General features: G+C 40.8%; 1 protein-coding gene across 2 annotated transcripts in view; it reads right to left on the bottom strand.

The window, feature by feature from the left end:
* Positions 1 to 14,529: 14,529 nt before the first annotated feature.
* Positions 14,530 to 15,614, bottom strand: part of Wars2 (tryptophanyl tRNA synthetase 2, mitochondrial) — a 69,578-nt gene continuing 68,493 nt past the window's right edge. The window contains exon 5 of one of the 2 annotated variants that reach the window (XM_051199056.1): positions 14,530 to 15,213. In XM_051199056.1, the coding sequence (XP_051055013.1) occupies positions 14,765 to 15,213 (449 nt within the window). In that variant the 3' untranslated portion in view covers positions 14,530 to 14,764. The remainder of the gene's footprint in view (positions 15,214 to 15,614) is intronic. The other variant, XM_051199055.1, reaches the window with a different exon arrangement.

Raw genomic sequence — 15,614 nt, 5'->3', positions numbered from 1 at the left:
GAGATTAGCATCTTTGTTCATGGAGAAGTGATATCTTTGTGTTGGGATAGGATGCAAACAATTTAGTGGACTAGAAAACCTGTGCTGGTGATCCTACATTCCAAACAGCTGGACAAAACAGCCCTGCAGACTACAGCTAGGATATCTGAATCTTCTTCGAATCCCCCAAGACAGCGCCCCTTACCAGCAGGAAGTAGTTTGGAAAGAACGACGCCCAAATTCCCAAATATTGTGTATAAATGTTTGTTTTCATTTAATTGGACTTTGTTATATAAAATTAAATAAAAATAAATAAATAAAGAAAGAAAGAAAGAAAAAAGAAAACCTGTGCTGGAACCAGCCACTTGCAGGGATCCCAATCTCAGTAATGAAGCTGCCTGAGACATCCTCAGAAGATTCCTAGAAGATGTGCATCTGACCACAGATTCTCATGTTTTCTGACTATTTTAGAAGGAGCATGTTTGAGGATACCATCCTTATTTGGAGGTTTCCCAAAGTCACTTCCTCTTTCCAATTTATTCCCACAAATAAAAATAAATAACAACAAAAAGAAATCCAAGACAAATATACTAAAATAGGAATCAGGCTAGAAGAGACATACAGTAAGTTCACCAAAGCTTACTCATGAATTAAATGATTGCAGGACATCTATAGGCTAAGAATTAGCTTCCCAATAGCCAATTACAGATTTAGGAGTGCTCTTATCACAATCTTCCAAAGTACAGACCAAGGAAAATCTTCATGCTCATGAGCCAGTCCAGGTCCATTGCCTAGGTGGTGCCAGATATGGGGCAATCTTATGCTGTAGTCTATTTATAGGGTTGATTATAAAGAACTGTCTCCTTTGTTATCATTGAGTCTTCATTTCATTAACAACTTCTTTTTTCCTAAACTCCCATGAATTGGGGGCATATATGTTGAGCCTATGGTCTACCAAGACCACTTTCCCTCATCTCCTGAAGACCTTACTCCTGGCTCACACTCAGGGCCTTCAGAGATTCTCCTGGCATACTTTTTGTGACTTCATATTGAAGCATAGGATCCCTTAGACTTTGACCCTCTTTTCTCTAGAAATAAGTGTTTTCTTTACTATAACAATGATTTTATTTTTAGCCATGACCAATCATTTTTGCCTACAATCTTGACTGATTTCAAGCTGAGTAACATCACTCATTGTGGTGGTTTGGACAAACGGCCCGATAGACTCATATGTTTAAACACTTGCTCCCCAGTTGGTAGAAATTTGGTCTCACCATTTACCCAAACTGCTCTGGCCAAGTTCTCCAGTTATCCCTACATCATTGAATCCACTGACCCTTCCTACTTACTGGACATAGACTAGTTTTCTTCCTGAAAACATACTTCCACTTGGCTTTTCAGGTGGCAGTCTCCCGTACTCTCCTTTGGTCATAGTAGCTTTATTTTCCATGTGTATTTTTGTATTCTTTCTAATTTCTTAGACTTCCAAGTATACTTAGTCCTTTGGCTTCACTTTTCTCTGTCCACACATTCACTTAAAGATAACAGGCTTAAATGCTATTAATGACTTACAAATTACTGTCTCTAGCCTGTATCACTTCCTGATATCTGGCTTCAAACACTCAATTGTCCACTCAACATCTCCAAATAGCTCAACTCAAACTCTCAGACTTTCTTGATATATTCCTCTTGTAATCTCCTCCTACCTCAATAATTGGCAGTTCCATCTAATCTTAAGCCAAAACACTTTAAGTTATCATGAGTCTAGCTGGGCTATGGGAGTGCATGTCTTTCGTTCCAGCACTCGAGGCAGAGGCAGAGGCAGAGGCAGAGGCAGAGATCTCTGTGAGTTTGAGGCCTGTCTGATCTACAGATCTAGCTACAGAACAGGTTCCAAAGCTACACAGAGAAATCCTGTCTTGAAAAACCACCCTCTCCTCCAAAAAAAAAAAAAAAAAGTGAGTTCTCCCTCTCTCTCTCCCTCATATCACAACCAAACCACCAGCAAATCCTTTCTGTTCTACCTCAAAAATCATTTTGTAAATCTGATTATACCCATTGACCACTTCATTCTTGCACTAATGATTAAAATTAAAATATCATATCTGGTCTACCTGCTTCTATCTATTTCCCAACACAATGGCTAGCATGATTTTTTAAAATAGCTTTAGCCAGCCACAACTGTTACACAATAAAGTCAGACATCCTTCCATTAGCCTATGAAGCATTAGCATCACTACTTTTCTCCTCTCACCTCATCTCCATCACACTCCTTCTCTTTCTCCCTCTTCTAACTATAGCAGCGTCCTTCCTTCTCTTTAAATAAACCAAGTGTGCTTCTGCTTCAAGGTCTTTGCATTTGCTATTCCTCTTGCTGGCTGGGTTTTCTCCCAGATATTATACTGCTATCTTCCTCACCCCATTTAGTCTTCTGCATACATTTTAAAACAATGTTTGCACAACTACTTTATATTTTTTCCTTTTTAAAAATGAAAAATAGATCTTTCCAATACAATACATTCTATTTACAGTCTTTCCTCTCCCAACTCCTCCTAGATCCTTCCCACCTCCCCATCCACCCAAATCCATACCCTTTCTCTCTCTCTCATTAGAAAACAAATAGCCATCTGAAAACAAAAAGCAAACAGAAAAATAGAGTCAAATAAAACACACAAGAAACACACATTTGTAAACATAGAAATTCCTCAAAAAACACAAAGCATAATATATGAGCAAAAGATCTGCAAGGTAAAAAAAAAAAAATAACAAAGCAAAACAACCTCTAAGAACACGATTGAGTTCATTTTGTGTTGGTCACCCACTGCTAGGCATGCTTTGTATATCTAGTGTGACTCCATCGGAGAAAACTAAGTTGATGTGGATGTACACTGTGAAGATGTGTCTTTGCCAAGACACCTTCTGATTTGTTTTAATAAAGAGCTGAATGGCCAATAGCTAGGCAAGAAGAGGTTAGGTGGGGCTTCCGGGCAGAGAGAGAGAGAGAGAGAGAGAGAGAGAGAGAGAGAGAGAGAGAGAGGGGAGATGAATCTAGGCCAGAGGACATGGAGGTGAAAGATGAAAGAGAAGCAAAACGTTGTGAGGCAAATATAGATTAATATACATGTTAATTTAAGTTATAAGTGCTAGAGGAACAAGCCTAACCTATAGGCCATGCTTTCATAATTAATAATATGTCTGTGTATCATTTTTTTTTGTGATCTGGCAGCCCAGAAGAAAACCCATCTACACTATATTGCTAGTGTTTATTAGTTGGAAATAGCTTCTATGTTAGGGATGGGGGTTTGTGTCCATTTCCCCTCTCAGTGCTAGAGCCCCATCTTGCTTGGATCTATGCCAGCTCTGCATGCTGCCACAGTCTCTGTGAGTTCATATGTGTGCCAGTCCTGTTGTGTCTAGAAGGCCTTGTTCCCTTGGTATTTCCCATGATCATTCTCATCCCCTCTGGCTCTTACAGACTTTCTCCTCTTCTGCAGAGTTCCCAAAGCCCTGAAGGGAGGTATTTGATGGAGACATTCCGTTTAAGATTGAGTGTTCCAACATCGCTCACTCTTTGCACATTGCCCACTTCTGGGTCTCTGTACTGGTTTCCATCTACTGCAGCAGGAAGCTGATGATGGCTGAAGAAAACACTGATATATTGGTATAGTAGAATGTGGTTGGAGTCATTTCATTTGTAACTATTTAAAAAAAAAAAGCACTCTGTATTACTTCACCAGGGATACCATTACAAAATATTACAGGCTGGGTGGCTTGCCTGACATTGTTTCACAGTTGTGGAGGCTAGAAATCTCAGGTTAAGGTAGAGGCTGGCCTGACTTTTTTCTGAGGATGACTTATGTCTGTGTTTCTATGTTCCCTTTTCCATGTGCATACTGCTAGTGACCCTCTGAGCATCCTACTTTACTCTTCTTATGAAGAAAGGTATCAGTTGGATGGGTTGCAGTACACTCTAACAGACTCAGATTTTATATATATATATATATATATATATATATATATATAAATACGCACACACACATATATATATATATTGTGTGTATGGTTATTTTGCTTGCATTTATGTCTGCACACCAGGTGTGTGTCTGGTGCCCTTGGAGGCCAGAAGACTATGTTGGATTCCCTGGAACCGGAGTTATAAATGGGGTTGTTAGTGGCCATGTGGGTTCTGGGAATCAAATCCAGATCCCCAGTAGAGCAACTAGTGCCCTTAATCATTGACCCATTTCTCCAGCCCTAACACAGCAAAATCATTTTAAATGTAATTATCTCTTTAGAGGTTCTATCACTCCCAAATAGTCTCAGTATAAGGATAACATTTTTGTCTCTTTTTCTCCTTCATTGCTGTACAGCCAGTGCCTACTATAGTGACCAGCATACACAGCAGGCACTGTATAAACATTTGTAAAATGATGTCATACTTTTGCACACTTCTCTGCCCCTGAAACCATTTGAGTTGGCAACCTCTAACCTCTCTCCATTCATGGTTATTTTCAGTCAATAAGCCTCACTTTTGCATCTATCCTATGTGCACTAGTGTGTTTCAAACTAGAATGATCTAACAAACACAAGAAACAATGAAAATAAGCCAAATTTTTTTCAATAATTTATGCTCAAAGGTACTTAAAATAAGTATATACAAAATAGGCAAAAAAAGAATAGTAACTTGTAGTAAAATTTAAATTGAAAAATACAGGATAGTTTGCAACACAGTAATCAGGGAAAGATTATCTATAAGAAGGGGATAATCATTCTGATATGCTGAATAAAAGCAAAAATCAAATATCAGAAACATATTTGAAAGTTATGAAAAGAAAGACAAAGATCCCTGGGAATCATATGAGGCCTCTTGTTGATGGTTTGAGGCTCAGTAAGAAGTTAACCTGCCTGGTAGTATCCAGGGCATGATAGTGCTGGGCAGCAAATGGAAGCAGATCAGAGATGTAGTTCTTGTAACATGAGTGCCTGTAGAGACTCATAGAGGAGCCCCTCTCTAGTGTGTCCACCAAGTTCAATTTACTCTCCATAAAAATGCAATAAAAATCTCACTTCCCTCCAGACTGTGCAATACTTTTAACTCCAAACTATTGGAATAGAGATTCAATTAACAGTATTTTTGGAAAGAACTTAGATGAAGTTCATGAAAAGAAAAAGAAATAGAGGAAGGAGACAAAGCAATACTATTTTACCAGAGTGGATAATAGTTTAATGCTACTGTAAGATTTAAAAAAAAAAAAACAACATAAAGTCAGGGTTAAAATGATTCTATAGCAGCTAATGGCAGACAAGCAACACAAGTTTTGAGTTTCTAATAGTGGGTGGGAGAATTTAACATACATGTAGTTAGTAAGGAAGCCGGCCAATGTTGTCTACCACATTATCATTATCATGGTCTAGGCTCAAGGAATGCCCCATGTTTGGCTAAGTTTTGATGCACAGAACACTTCCTACATACTGAGACATCTTCCCAGCCTCTCTTCACTGAACACTTCTTCTGTGTGTTACTCTATCCAAAGTAAAAAGCTCCAGTGCTGAAGACATAAAATAATTTTGATTTGTATACTAATAAGAGCACTTTTTTTAGTGTTTTTTTTTTTTTTCAGACAGGGTTTCTCTGTATAACAGACCTAGCTGTCTTGGAACTTGCTTTGTAGACCAGACTGGCCTCCAATTCACAGAGATTCTCCTGCCTCTGCCCTATGGCCCCTGCCTCCCCACCCACCCAAGTGCTGGGATCAAAGGCATGCACCACCACTGCCTGGCTAATAACAGTATTTTAAAACATTTAAAAATGTATTTATATTTTATGTATGGGTGTTCTGCATGTACACCTGCATGCCAGAGAGGGCATCAGATCCTACACTAGATGGTTGTGAGCCATGATGTGGCCTCTGGGAATTGGCTTAGGACCTCTGGAAGAACAGCCAGTACTTTTACCCATTGAGCCATCTCCCCAGCTCCTAATAACAGCATTTTACTAGGTGCTGAGTTTGTTGGTTTTCTGTTACTGTAAGAAAATATCTGATATAATCAATGGATAAGGAGGGAAGGTTTATTTTGGCTCTCAGCTTTGCAAATTTCAGCCCATGATCAGTTTGGCCCACTGGCATTGGGTCTACGGAAAGTCAACTCATCATGGTAGAAACATGGAGAAAAACTGTTCACCTCATGGCTGGGACACAAAAGCAGAGAAAGAGGAAGGGGCTGGGGTCATGGCATTCCTTTCAAGAACATGTTCCAGATGACTAGAAGACTCCCCGCCCAAAGCAGAGTTATCTAAGGATTTCAATTATCCAGTTGCCTCTTGCTAAAGAGAATAATGACACACTAACTTTATTCTAAAAGCAGCATTCTTTTATGAATTGCACCTACTGTATCCCTTCCATTAAATCATCCATCATATCTAAAATGTGAAGAGATTTTGCATGAAATATGCTAAGAATAAGAGTCTTCACTCTTCTCAGTTAACTTTCCAGGGCATCACCTACTCCACATTAATCTAGTCTGGTCTAGGTTTCTGAATGCGATAGAAGCTCCCTTCTGTGATGTTCATGTCAGTTACTTTCAGAAATAATTTGGACATTCCTAACTTGTGCTTAATACAATTTTATGACTTTCTCACTCATAAATTTAATCCATACTCAACTGTTTTTATTTCTAAACCATATAACCCTTTACAGGCTACTAAGTACTGTAATTTTACTACCCACTGTGTAAATAACTACCTTGTCTTATTTGTCTCTCTTGGCTTCAGAAACTCTTCATTAATTCCAGTATTGGGGATCGAGGGTCTGTTTACTCTATCTACAACTGTAACCAATTATTTCCCCTTTTATGATTTGAATACACTCAAATGACCTTAGGTTTTAAAATTTCTCTAATCACATCTATAAACAAAAACAATCTAAGATAAGTTATTCTGAGTGAATCTGAGTTTTTAAAAAGGAAAAGACAGGAAATAGCAGAGAGTCAAGATAATAAGTGTTTTTATGACTGATTAACTCTCACCAATGTAAACATGTTGAAGGCAAAGTCTGGCTTTTATTAATTTTTGGGGGGCTTCATCCTCAACATGGTGGTTCTTAAATGTCTATATATCCATTTCACCTCTAGTTAAAAACTCATAGTTAAGCTTCATTGCCAGTTTCTCATTCAGTAGCTATTAGGCGGAGACTGAATTTGTATAGTTGACAAGTACATACACATCTGGTATGGTGATATTTTGTTTATGATCTAACAAATAAAGCCTGACTGAAGATCAGAGAGCAAAACTAGCCACTGCCATGGAGGCCAGGCAGTGGTGGCACACAGCTTTAATCCTAGCAGCCACACTAGTTGGCCATAGAGGCCAGACAGTGGTGGTCTGAACCTTTAATTCCTGCACTGGAAGATAGAGGCAGGCAGATCTCTGTTAGTTCATGGCCACCCTGAGCTACAAACTTGATCCAGTCTAAAAGAACAACAGAGCTCACATAAAGGTTATCTTGGCACTAGGGGTCCCATACCTTTAATCCCAGCACTAGAGAGGAATATAAGGCAGGAAACAGGAGCTCAGTGCAATCTGAGGTTTGGTGGAGAGCAGTGCAGTCTGAGGCAGTCTAGGGAGCAGTGCAGTCTAGAGATGCAGTCTGAGGACAGGATTATCCTTTTGGTCTGAGCATTGGTAGAGGTGAGATCTCTCTAGTGGCTGGCTGCTTTGCTTCTCTGGTCTTCAACTTTAACCCCAATATCTGTCTCTGAGTTTTTATTAGTAAGAACAATTAGAATCCATGCTACACTGGTGATCATTGTTACTGGACTTCTGCCTCAGCACATGGAATGTTACCTGTACAAGGTAAAAAGTAAGCTATAGAGGAGCTATTAGGCAAGGGACTAGTATGGTTAGTACTTAGTGATATGTAACACAGAGAGCTCAAGAGGAAGCTACTTAAATGTGACAATGGTTATTAATTATATAGTAGGGAAAGTGTGGTGGGTAGGACAGGCAGATAGGCAGCAGGGCTTACTGAGTCCAGGTGTCCAGGTTACAGGGTTATCTTTCCATCTTTCTGTTTTCTCTCAGTGAGTCAAGTATGCTACTCTTGGAAATGAGGCAAAGAGAAGTAAATTCCATTAAAAAGGCTTCGACTTGGAAACAGCTTGTCACCTTTAATTTTCTTGGATATTGGCTATAACAAATTCATTGTATTGGATAGTTTTATGTCAGCTTGACACAAGTTGAAGTCATTTGAGAGGAAGGAACCTTGATTAAGAAAATGCCTTCAGCAGAACTTGTGGGAGTAGTCAACTAATGACAGGTCTAATCTGAGGCTTACTGCCACAAAAGGGAGCCCATGCCTGACACTGGCTGCTTGGATGACCAGGAACTGGAACCTGGATAGCCCAGAGACCTAGGACAGAAAAAGAATCAATAAAATATTATTCTTAGTGCTATTCTGCTATACTCATAGCTTGGTGCCTAGCCCAATCATGAGAGAGGTTTCCACTGGCAGCTGATTGGAGTAAATGTAGAGACCTGTAAGGAGTCTTTTTCTAGCCTACCAGCCAGCCCCCAATTAATGATGTGGAGACTTACTATTTAATTATGAAAGCTCGGCCTTAGCCCTTAGCTTTTTTTTTTTTTTTTTTTTTTTTTTTTGTAACTAGCTCCTATAACTTAACCCATTTCTAGTAATCTTTGTTCTGGCATGTCCTCCGTGTCTCCTGCCATCTATCTTTCTTCTTCCCAGAGTCCTCTCTGTCACCAGAAATCCGGCCTAACCTCTTCCTGTCTAGCTCTTGGCCATTCAGCACTTTATTACACCAATCACAACAAATACATCTTCATGCAGTGTACAAATATCCCACAACAGAGACCCACAGCTAAACATTAGGCAGAGAGATCTCCATTTGGTTCCTCTCCTTGGAGCCTGGGAAACCCTGCAGAAGAGGAAGAGAAAGAATTGTAAGAGCCAGCAAGATAGAGGACATCAGAAAACAGGGCCCACAGAGTCAACTAATCAGGGCTCACGGGGCTCACAAAGACTGAAGTGGCAATCACGGATCCTGCACAGATCTGTGCTAGGTATGTATGTATGTATGCTTGATGTTTTTGTGGGACTCCAAACAGTGGGGTAAGTATGTCTCTGACTCTTTCATCTGATCCTGGAATGATTTTCCTCCTACTGGGTTGCGTCACCTAGCCCTGATATGAGGGTTTTTCCTAGTCTTATTGTAACCTGTTATGCTGTGTTGAGTTGATAACCCTGGGAGGCCTGCTCTTTTCTGAAGAGAAATGGAGGAATGGATGTGAAGGAGAGGAAGGAGGTGGGGGGAGGTGAGGCTGGAAGGAGTGGAGGGAGGGAAAACTGCAGTCAGGATGTATTGTACGAGAGAAGAATTTTTAAAAATGCCTCCATAAGATCAGGCTTTCAGCAAGCCTGTAAGGTATTTTCCTAATTAGTGATTGATGGGGGAGGACCCCAGCACATCGTGGGCGGTTTCATCCCTGAGCTGGAGGTCCTGGATTCTATAAAGAAGCTGAACAAGCCAGGAGGCAGCAGGCAGCAGGCAGCAAAGCCTTTCTTATTTCATGACCTTCTATAATATCCAGAAGGTGTGGCCCAGATTAGAGATGGATCTTTCCACCTCAGAAATTCTGGATTAAAGGCATGTCTTCCCATCTCAATGATCTGTGTTAAAAACAGACTTTCTCCTCCTCAAATTAAACACAAACCCCTCACAGTTGGGCCCCTCTAGTTTTGAGTTTTAGTTAATTCCAGATTGCAATCAAGTTGACAACCAAGAGCAGCCATCACACTTATCTTACTGCAAGTTAGAAAAATGTAGGATCTACCTAGGTCTGAGAGCTCTGCTGAAATTCAGAGACATGGCTCTATCACTAACAAGAAAGAAGGGGAGGAGAATGCTAGAATAGAGCTTAGCTAGTAGTTACTCAAAATCTATGAAAAAAAATCTATATAAAATCTATGAATAAAGTAATGAAAACCTGAGCAGTAAATACAATAGGTTTTCTGTGTACATGTATGTGTTCTTTCTAAATGAAGACAGGGAGAAATTGTGCTTAATACTCATCAATACCAAGGTTGGCAATTTGGTGTTCATATGCATCAAACAATAAAATGCTTTCTGTTGACCTCGATGTGTCCAGCACATCACAATGCATCTGAGAGCTTTTTCCTTAATTGATGGATGTAGAGCAACCGATGATTTGATGTATATCCAGTTGTAGATTATGTCAGACATGGCATAAAAGTCATGATGGTGGCTGGCACAGAAATAATCATAGGGTTGAGAGAAGGTGGGACACACAGTTACTATGGAATGGTGGGAAAGACACAGGAGTTCAGACATACTGTGAGTACACTTTGGACTTCAGTGGTGTCAAGTATCAAGGAAGACTGTGGAAGAGAGTAAGAAAGACCTTCCCTCTGGTGACAAATGGTACTGTGTGAGTTATAAAGTGCTCAACTAGAAGGTTTGCCTGGCCTTGGGGATAAATTTAAAGAAAGTGAAGGGTAAGAGAAGCAGGGGTGGTAGCTTGGTCTGGCACCATCTTAGATGTGGAGAAGAGAAGCAAATGTGAGATATCCCGGGGCAAATGTTCTTGACCATTCTGCACACCTATCAGAGAACTGTTCTTGAGTTTGCAACAGAGTAGGACTGAAGCTGAATGAACACCAGCAAGCAAAGAGGGTGTGGCTAACAAAGAAGAATCTGCCAAAGTTTAACAACTTTCAGAATCTCCTTATTCATCCATTCTTCCTGTAAAGATCCAGGGAAGAAACCATCCAGAAACAACTTGGTTGTCTCATATGCACATGAGTAGGCCTCCTCTTCTAGTAAAAACATTTTCTTCTGGAATAGTGCTTAGGAACAGGATACTCCTTGCTCACTGACTACCCATGACTAGAACACTTCTATACCTAGGGCTATCTCCTATAGCCATGTCTAGATAACTCACAAAGTTTAGTTTAAAAAGTTATCACATAACTCCCTCTTATTGAGAGCAGGTTTTGAAAATTCAAGGCACTCCCAGGATAAGGCATTTATTTGAATTGAGAAAGCTCAAAGAGCTTTTCTGTGGGATACACTAATGTGATGAGACCTGGCAGTAAGAGCCAACAGACAGCACTTCTTCATCAAGGGTATCCGTGTACCTAAAACAGAATGTGGCTTCCTTCCAAGGTAGAGCCTGCATTTTTAAATAGTACTCAAAAAAGGGAAATCTGTTAAATCAGAGTTCAAAACAGAAATGTAAGTTACACCATCTGCTTTTTAGAAATACTGTTCGAACACGATAACTGTAGGCCTGATGTACATGTGGGTTAGGGCACGAAGAATTCTACAGAGCCAACACAGTTATATTAGACATAAAATATTTTGTTTGTGTGAAGAACACTGAGTGTAACACCTTGCATGGTTTGAATGTGGTTTAGTTCTGAAGCTTCTGGTGGAATATAATCCCAGTTGCTTGGAATGTAGAAGCACAGGCTGGAGAGATGGCGTGGCAGTTGAGAGCACTCATTGCTCTCGCCGAAGAGCAGAGTTGGATTCCCAGCACCCACATGGAGGTTCACAACCATCTAAAACTCCTGTTCCAGGGGATCTGATGCCCTCTTCTGACCTCTATGGTCAGCAGGCATGCAAATAGTGGACACATACATATATGAAGGAAAAACACATACGTAAAATAAAATAATTACAAAACCAAACAACAAAAGAAAAAAATTTTTCTCCTATCTCTGATCTATGGCATTTTTTCCCTGAGTATCCATGCTAATTTTCTTACTCCCAAACTTATCTAGCATTTGCAAACTTGTGTGTCTGTATGTCTTCTGCCAAATAATAGGTGCATTGCATTTCCCTTATTGTTCTCACAAGGTAGACCCACCATAAACACACTCACAGTGTTGAACTGCATATCTGAGGACAAACTTGTAGTGCACTGGACCCCAGTCTCCTTCCTAGAGAAAGAAACAATCTCCATGTAACTAACAAAATAGGACTGTTGAGAATTAACATATGAGAGCTTAAAATGATGAGCAGTAAAGCCTCCTAGCTGTGGTCCCCCAGGGTGCTGGAAAATCCTAATTGCTAATGATAGGCAATCTGTTCAGAACAGTCTCAGAGAGGAACTGACTCTCCTCCTGCAAAAAAAAATTTCAAAAGCCACCAAGGTGACAGAATGAAAAATAGTCATCACACAGGGATAACACATACTTAAATGACGACACAGATGGATTCTCATGTTAGGGAGAGACCAAGATCTGCCACATGGCACAGTCATTCCCTTTGGGAACAAAGGCTAAGGGTGGTGTTGTGTGCACGAATGAAATTTTAGAGAATAATTATAAGAACAGTGAAGCAAGAAGGAAGAACGGGAGAGGCAGGAAAGGAAAATGTAAGGAATGAGAATATAATGGAGCAGAGAAGATTGTGGATTAGCAAGGTCAGACCACTATTTAGGGCTGGTACTCAAGGCATACCTCAGTTCTCCAATTAGGAGAAACCTGAAGCTAATAATAAGCATGTGGCTTTAGACACATTGCTGAGTAGGCTTTCTCACTTTAAAGAGTAGAATTGAGAACTCCTATCTTATAGGGTTGTTGTAAATGTGATATTTATATTATATATTGCACTAAAATATGCTCAATTCCCAGTGTATGGCAGTGCATAATGCTTGATAGTGCATTAAGTTTTGTTGTTGTTGTTTTTGTCTTTGCAAACTGTATGGGTCAACTATACTGTCCTCAGGAGGACCCTTCCAGGAAGAATCCCATACCATGCTTTTGATCTATTCCAAGCACAAGTAAGCTCCATGCTTCACAGCAGTGTTGTCCAATCAGCAGGTCCATGATGGGCAAGTTCTCTATTTGCACTATCGGCATCATACCCACTGGGATGCAGTGTCTCCTGGTCCCTGTCATCTAAGTGACAATGGAATGTGAAATCAATCTTAAAATTAAAAAAAAAATACCTGTGTGTGGACAGGCTTGTGTATGCCACTGTGGTGCATGTGTGTAAATCATAGCACAGCTTTGGGGAATCGTTTCTCTCCTTTTACCATGTGGTCCTCAGGGACTGGACTCAGGCTAGGTTGGCATCAAAGTGCCCTTTTCTGCTGAGCCATCTTGCTGGCCCTTGCAAAGTCAACTTGATATTAGGCCTTTGTGTGCAAGCCAGAGCTGCCATTTTTATTTTCAATTGTGAACATGAAGTGCTGATCTATGTTCTGGGTGGTTTGTTATTTCCTAGAGACTGAGTCAGATATGAGATCTTCTCTTCATGGGGGATATCAGAGGCTTTAGCCCTCACTCCCACTGGAGTCTGGCAGAGACATGCAGGCATCTCAGCAATCTAGAAGCAAGGCCTTGGGACCCACTTTTGGGGTTTTGAGGGGTAAATGTAACCAATGCAAGCTGGATCTGGATTTTAAACACACAGCTATTAGCTGAGTTGATACAAACTCAATCAGTATTTCAGGCTTTGTCTTTCCAGTACCACCTTCAAAACTGGAATGTTTGGCGGTTCAACACTTTGTCCCTTGAGGCTTTGGGGAGAGTTCTTAAAAAGCACTAGTTGTGGGAGTAGGGAGAAAAGGCTCCACTCTCCGATTTGCTTCTTATTCAGTGATACTGTACATGCTAATTCTACCTTCTGCCCCTTGGTTCCATTATGTGTAAAATGCAACTCCTCTCCAATCTGTTTCAGAGGGAGGGGTTAGTGAGACTAAATTGAGATGAGTGTAAAAATCAAAGTGCTTATTAAGAACACGATCCAGCTGGGCGGCGGCGGCGGCGGCGGCGGCGGCGGCGGCGGCGGCGGCGGCAGTGGTGGTGGTGGTGGTGCACGCCTTTAATCCCAGCACGTGGGAGGAAGAGGCAGGTAGACCTTTGTGAATTAGAGGCCAGCCTGGTCTACAGAACAAGATCTAGTACAACCAGAGCCACACAAAGAAACTCTGACTCAAAAAACCAAAACCAAATCAAACCAAACAAACCTTTCCATGACTTGGGCCTTGTATAATAAATAAACTCAAGTAAAGCAATTCAACGCTTCCAAATGGTGACCTCCTGAATCTCTGAGTGCAAGAACAGACATTTGTTGGAATAAGCCAGTGTGGCTTCTTAGGAAACAAGTAGAAGCTAAGTAGATTATTATATTTTTATTTATTTGTTGTTGTTGTGTGTACTTATACCATGGTACACAAATGGAGGTCAGAGGACATCATGCCAGTCAGTTTTCTCTTTCCATCACCTTGATCTTGGGGACTGAACTCAGACTGTCAGGCTTGGTAGCATGTGCCTTGAGCCTGAGTCACCTTCCTGGTCCAAGTTAAGTCTCTCAAATACATGAGGACAAACATCATCTCAGTGACACATAAGCTGTAAGAATCAACCTATCTTTACGAGCTCCAAATAAAAACTGGATTCAGGCTTACAGCCTCCATGCACAGCTATAAAAGGGGTTCACAGACAGATAAAGTTACAGCAAAGACTACACAAACAAGCAGACTACACTACACAAACAGAGCTCAGTCACTGTTTAGCTGTCAAGTATGTAGGAATACTTCAGACCCCAAAATGTACCTCAGTTAACTGGGGTATAGAGAGCTGTGCTCTCCTCATTAGACCATTTGCTGATGGAATCGGAACACGGATTGGAAGCATTCATCAAATGAAGCTAACCATCAAACCAAGTATGTACAGACTAAAATCTGCCAGCGGGAAGTTGCCTTGAAGGAGTGTAGCAACTGGCTGACTTCCTATAGAATCCCCACCAATTTCTTCACCTCCTCAAACACAGGACAGGCTAATTCTTTGGCTTTTGCAGACCCAACAAGTAAAACCTTCTTTAAATGGTCCTTATCCATTTTTAGTTTCTCAATTTCACTCCTGATTGGAGCAAATTTCTCAATCACAGCATCTGCCACCAGCAGCTTGTAACGTGCAGTGTCCATGCCTGCACTGCTGCGCACCACCTCCTCCACTGAGAGCCCTGACACCGCTGCATGGATTGCCACCATGTTGGAGACACCAGCTCTGCTGTCTGGCTCATAGGTGACCTCTGACGTAAAGTCTGTCACAGCCTTGCGGAATTTCTGCACAATCTCCTCTGGGCTGTCTGTTATTCCAACAGTGGCCAGTTTGTCGGGGTCCGATTTTGACATTTTGACTGAGGGGTCACGGAGGGATTTCACTTTCTTCATGGGTGCTGGTGAAAACAAGACAAGCCATCAAGAATGATACAGTATAGACCTTGAAGACACCAAAAACAGCAGAGATATCTGATTGCACAAATAAGACACCTTCTGTGGGCAGTGGTGGCCCAAGACTTTAATTCCAGCACTCAAAAGACAGAGGCAGGCGGATATCTGTGAGCTTGAGGCCAGACTGGTCTACAGAACAAGTTCCAGGACAGACTCCAAAGGTACAGAGGAACTTTTTCTTGAAAAACAAAAACAAAAATGGCACACCTTCATCTTGAAGAATTTGAACAATTTTATCAAATTGTGCAAATAAAGACAGCAGAAACAGGTCTTAACACAATATCCACAGCATGTATCAGCAGTGGTTATTCAGGGTATAACTGACACAAATGGAATTATGTTGGTT

The sequence above is a fragment of the Phodopus roborovskii genome, unplaced genomic scaffold (genome assembly GCF_943737965.1).
Source record: "Phodopus roborovskii unplaced genomic scaffold, PHOROB, whole genome shotgun sequence".
Taxonomy (NCBI): domain Eukaryota; kingdom Metazoa; phylum Chordata; class Mammalia; order Rodentia; family Cricetidae; genus Phodopus; species Phodopus roborovskii.
Note: the sequence above shows the minus strand (reverse complement) of the source record. Positions and strands in the feature narration are given on the sequence as shown.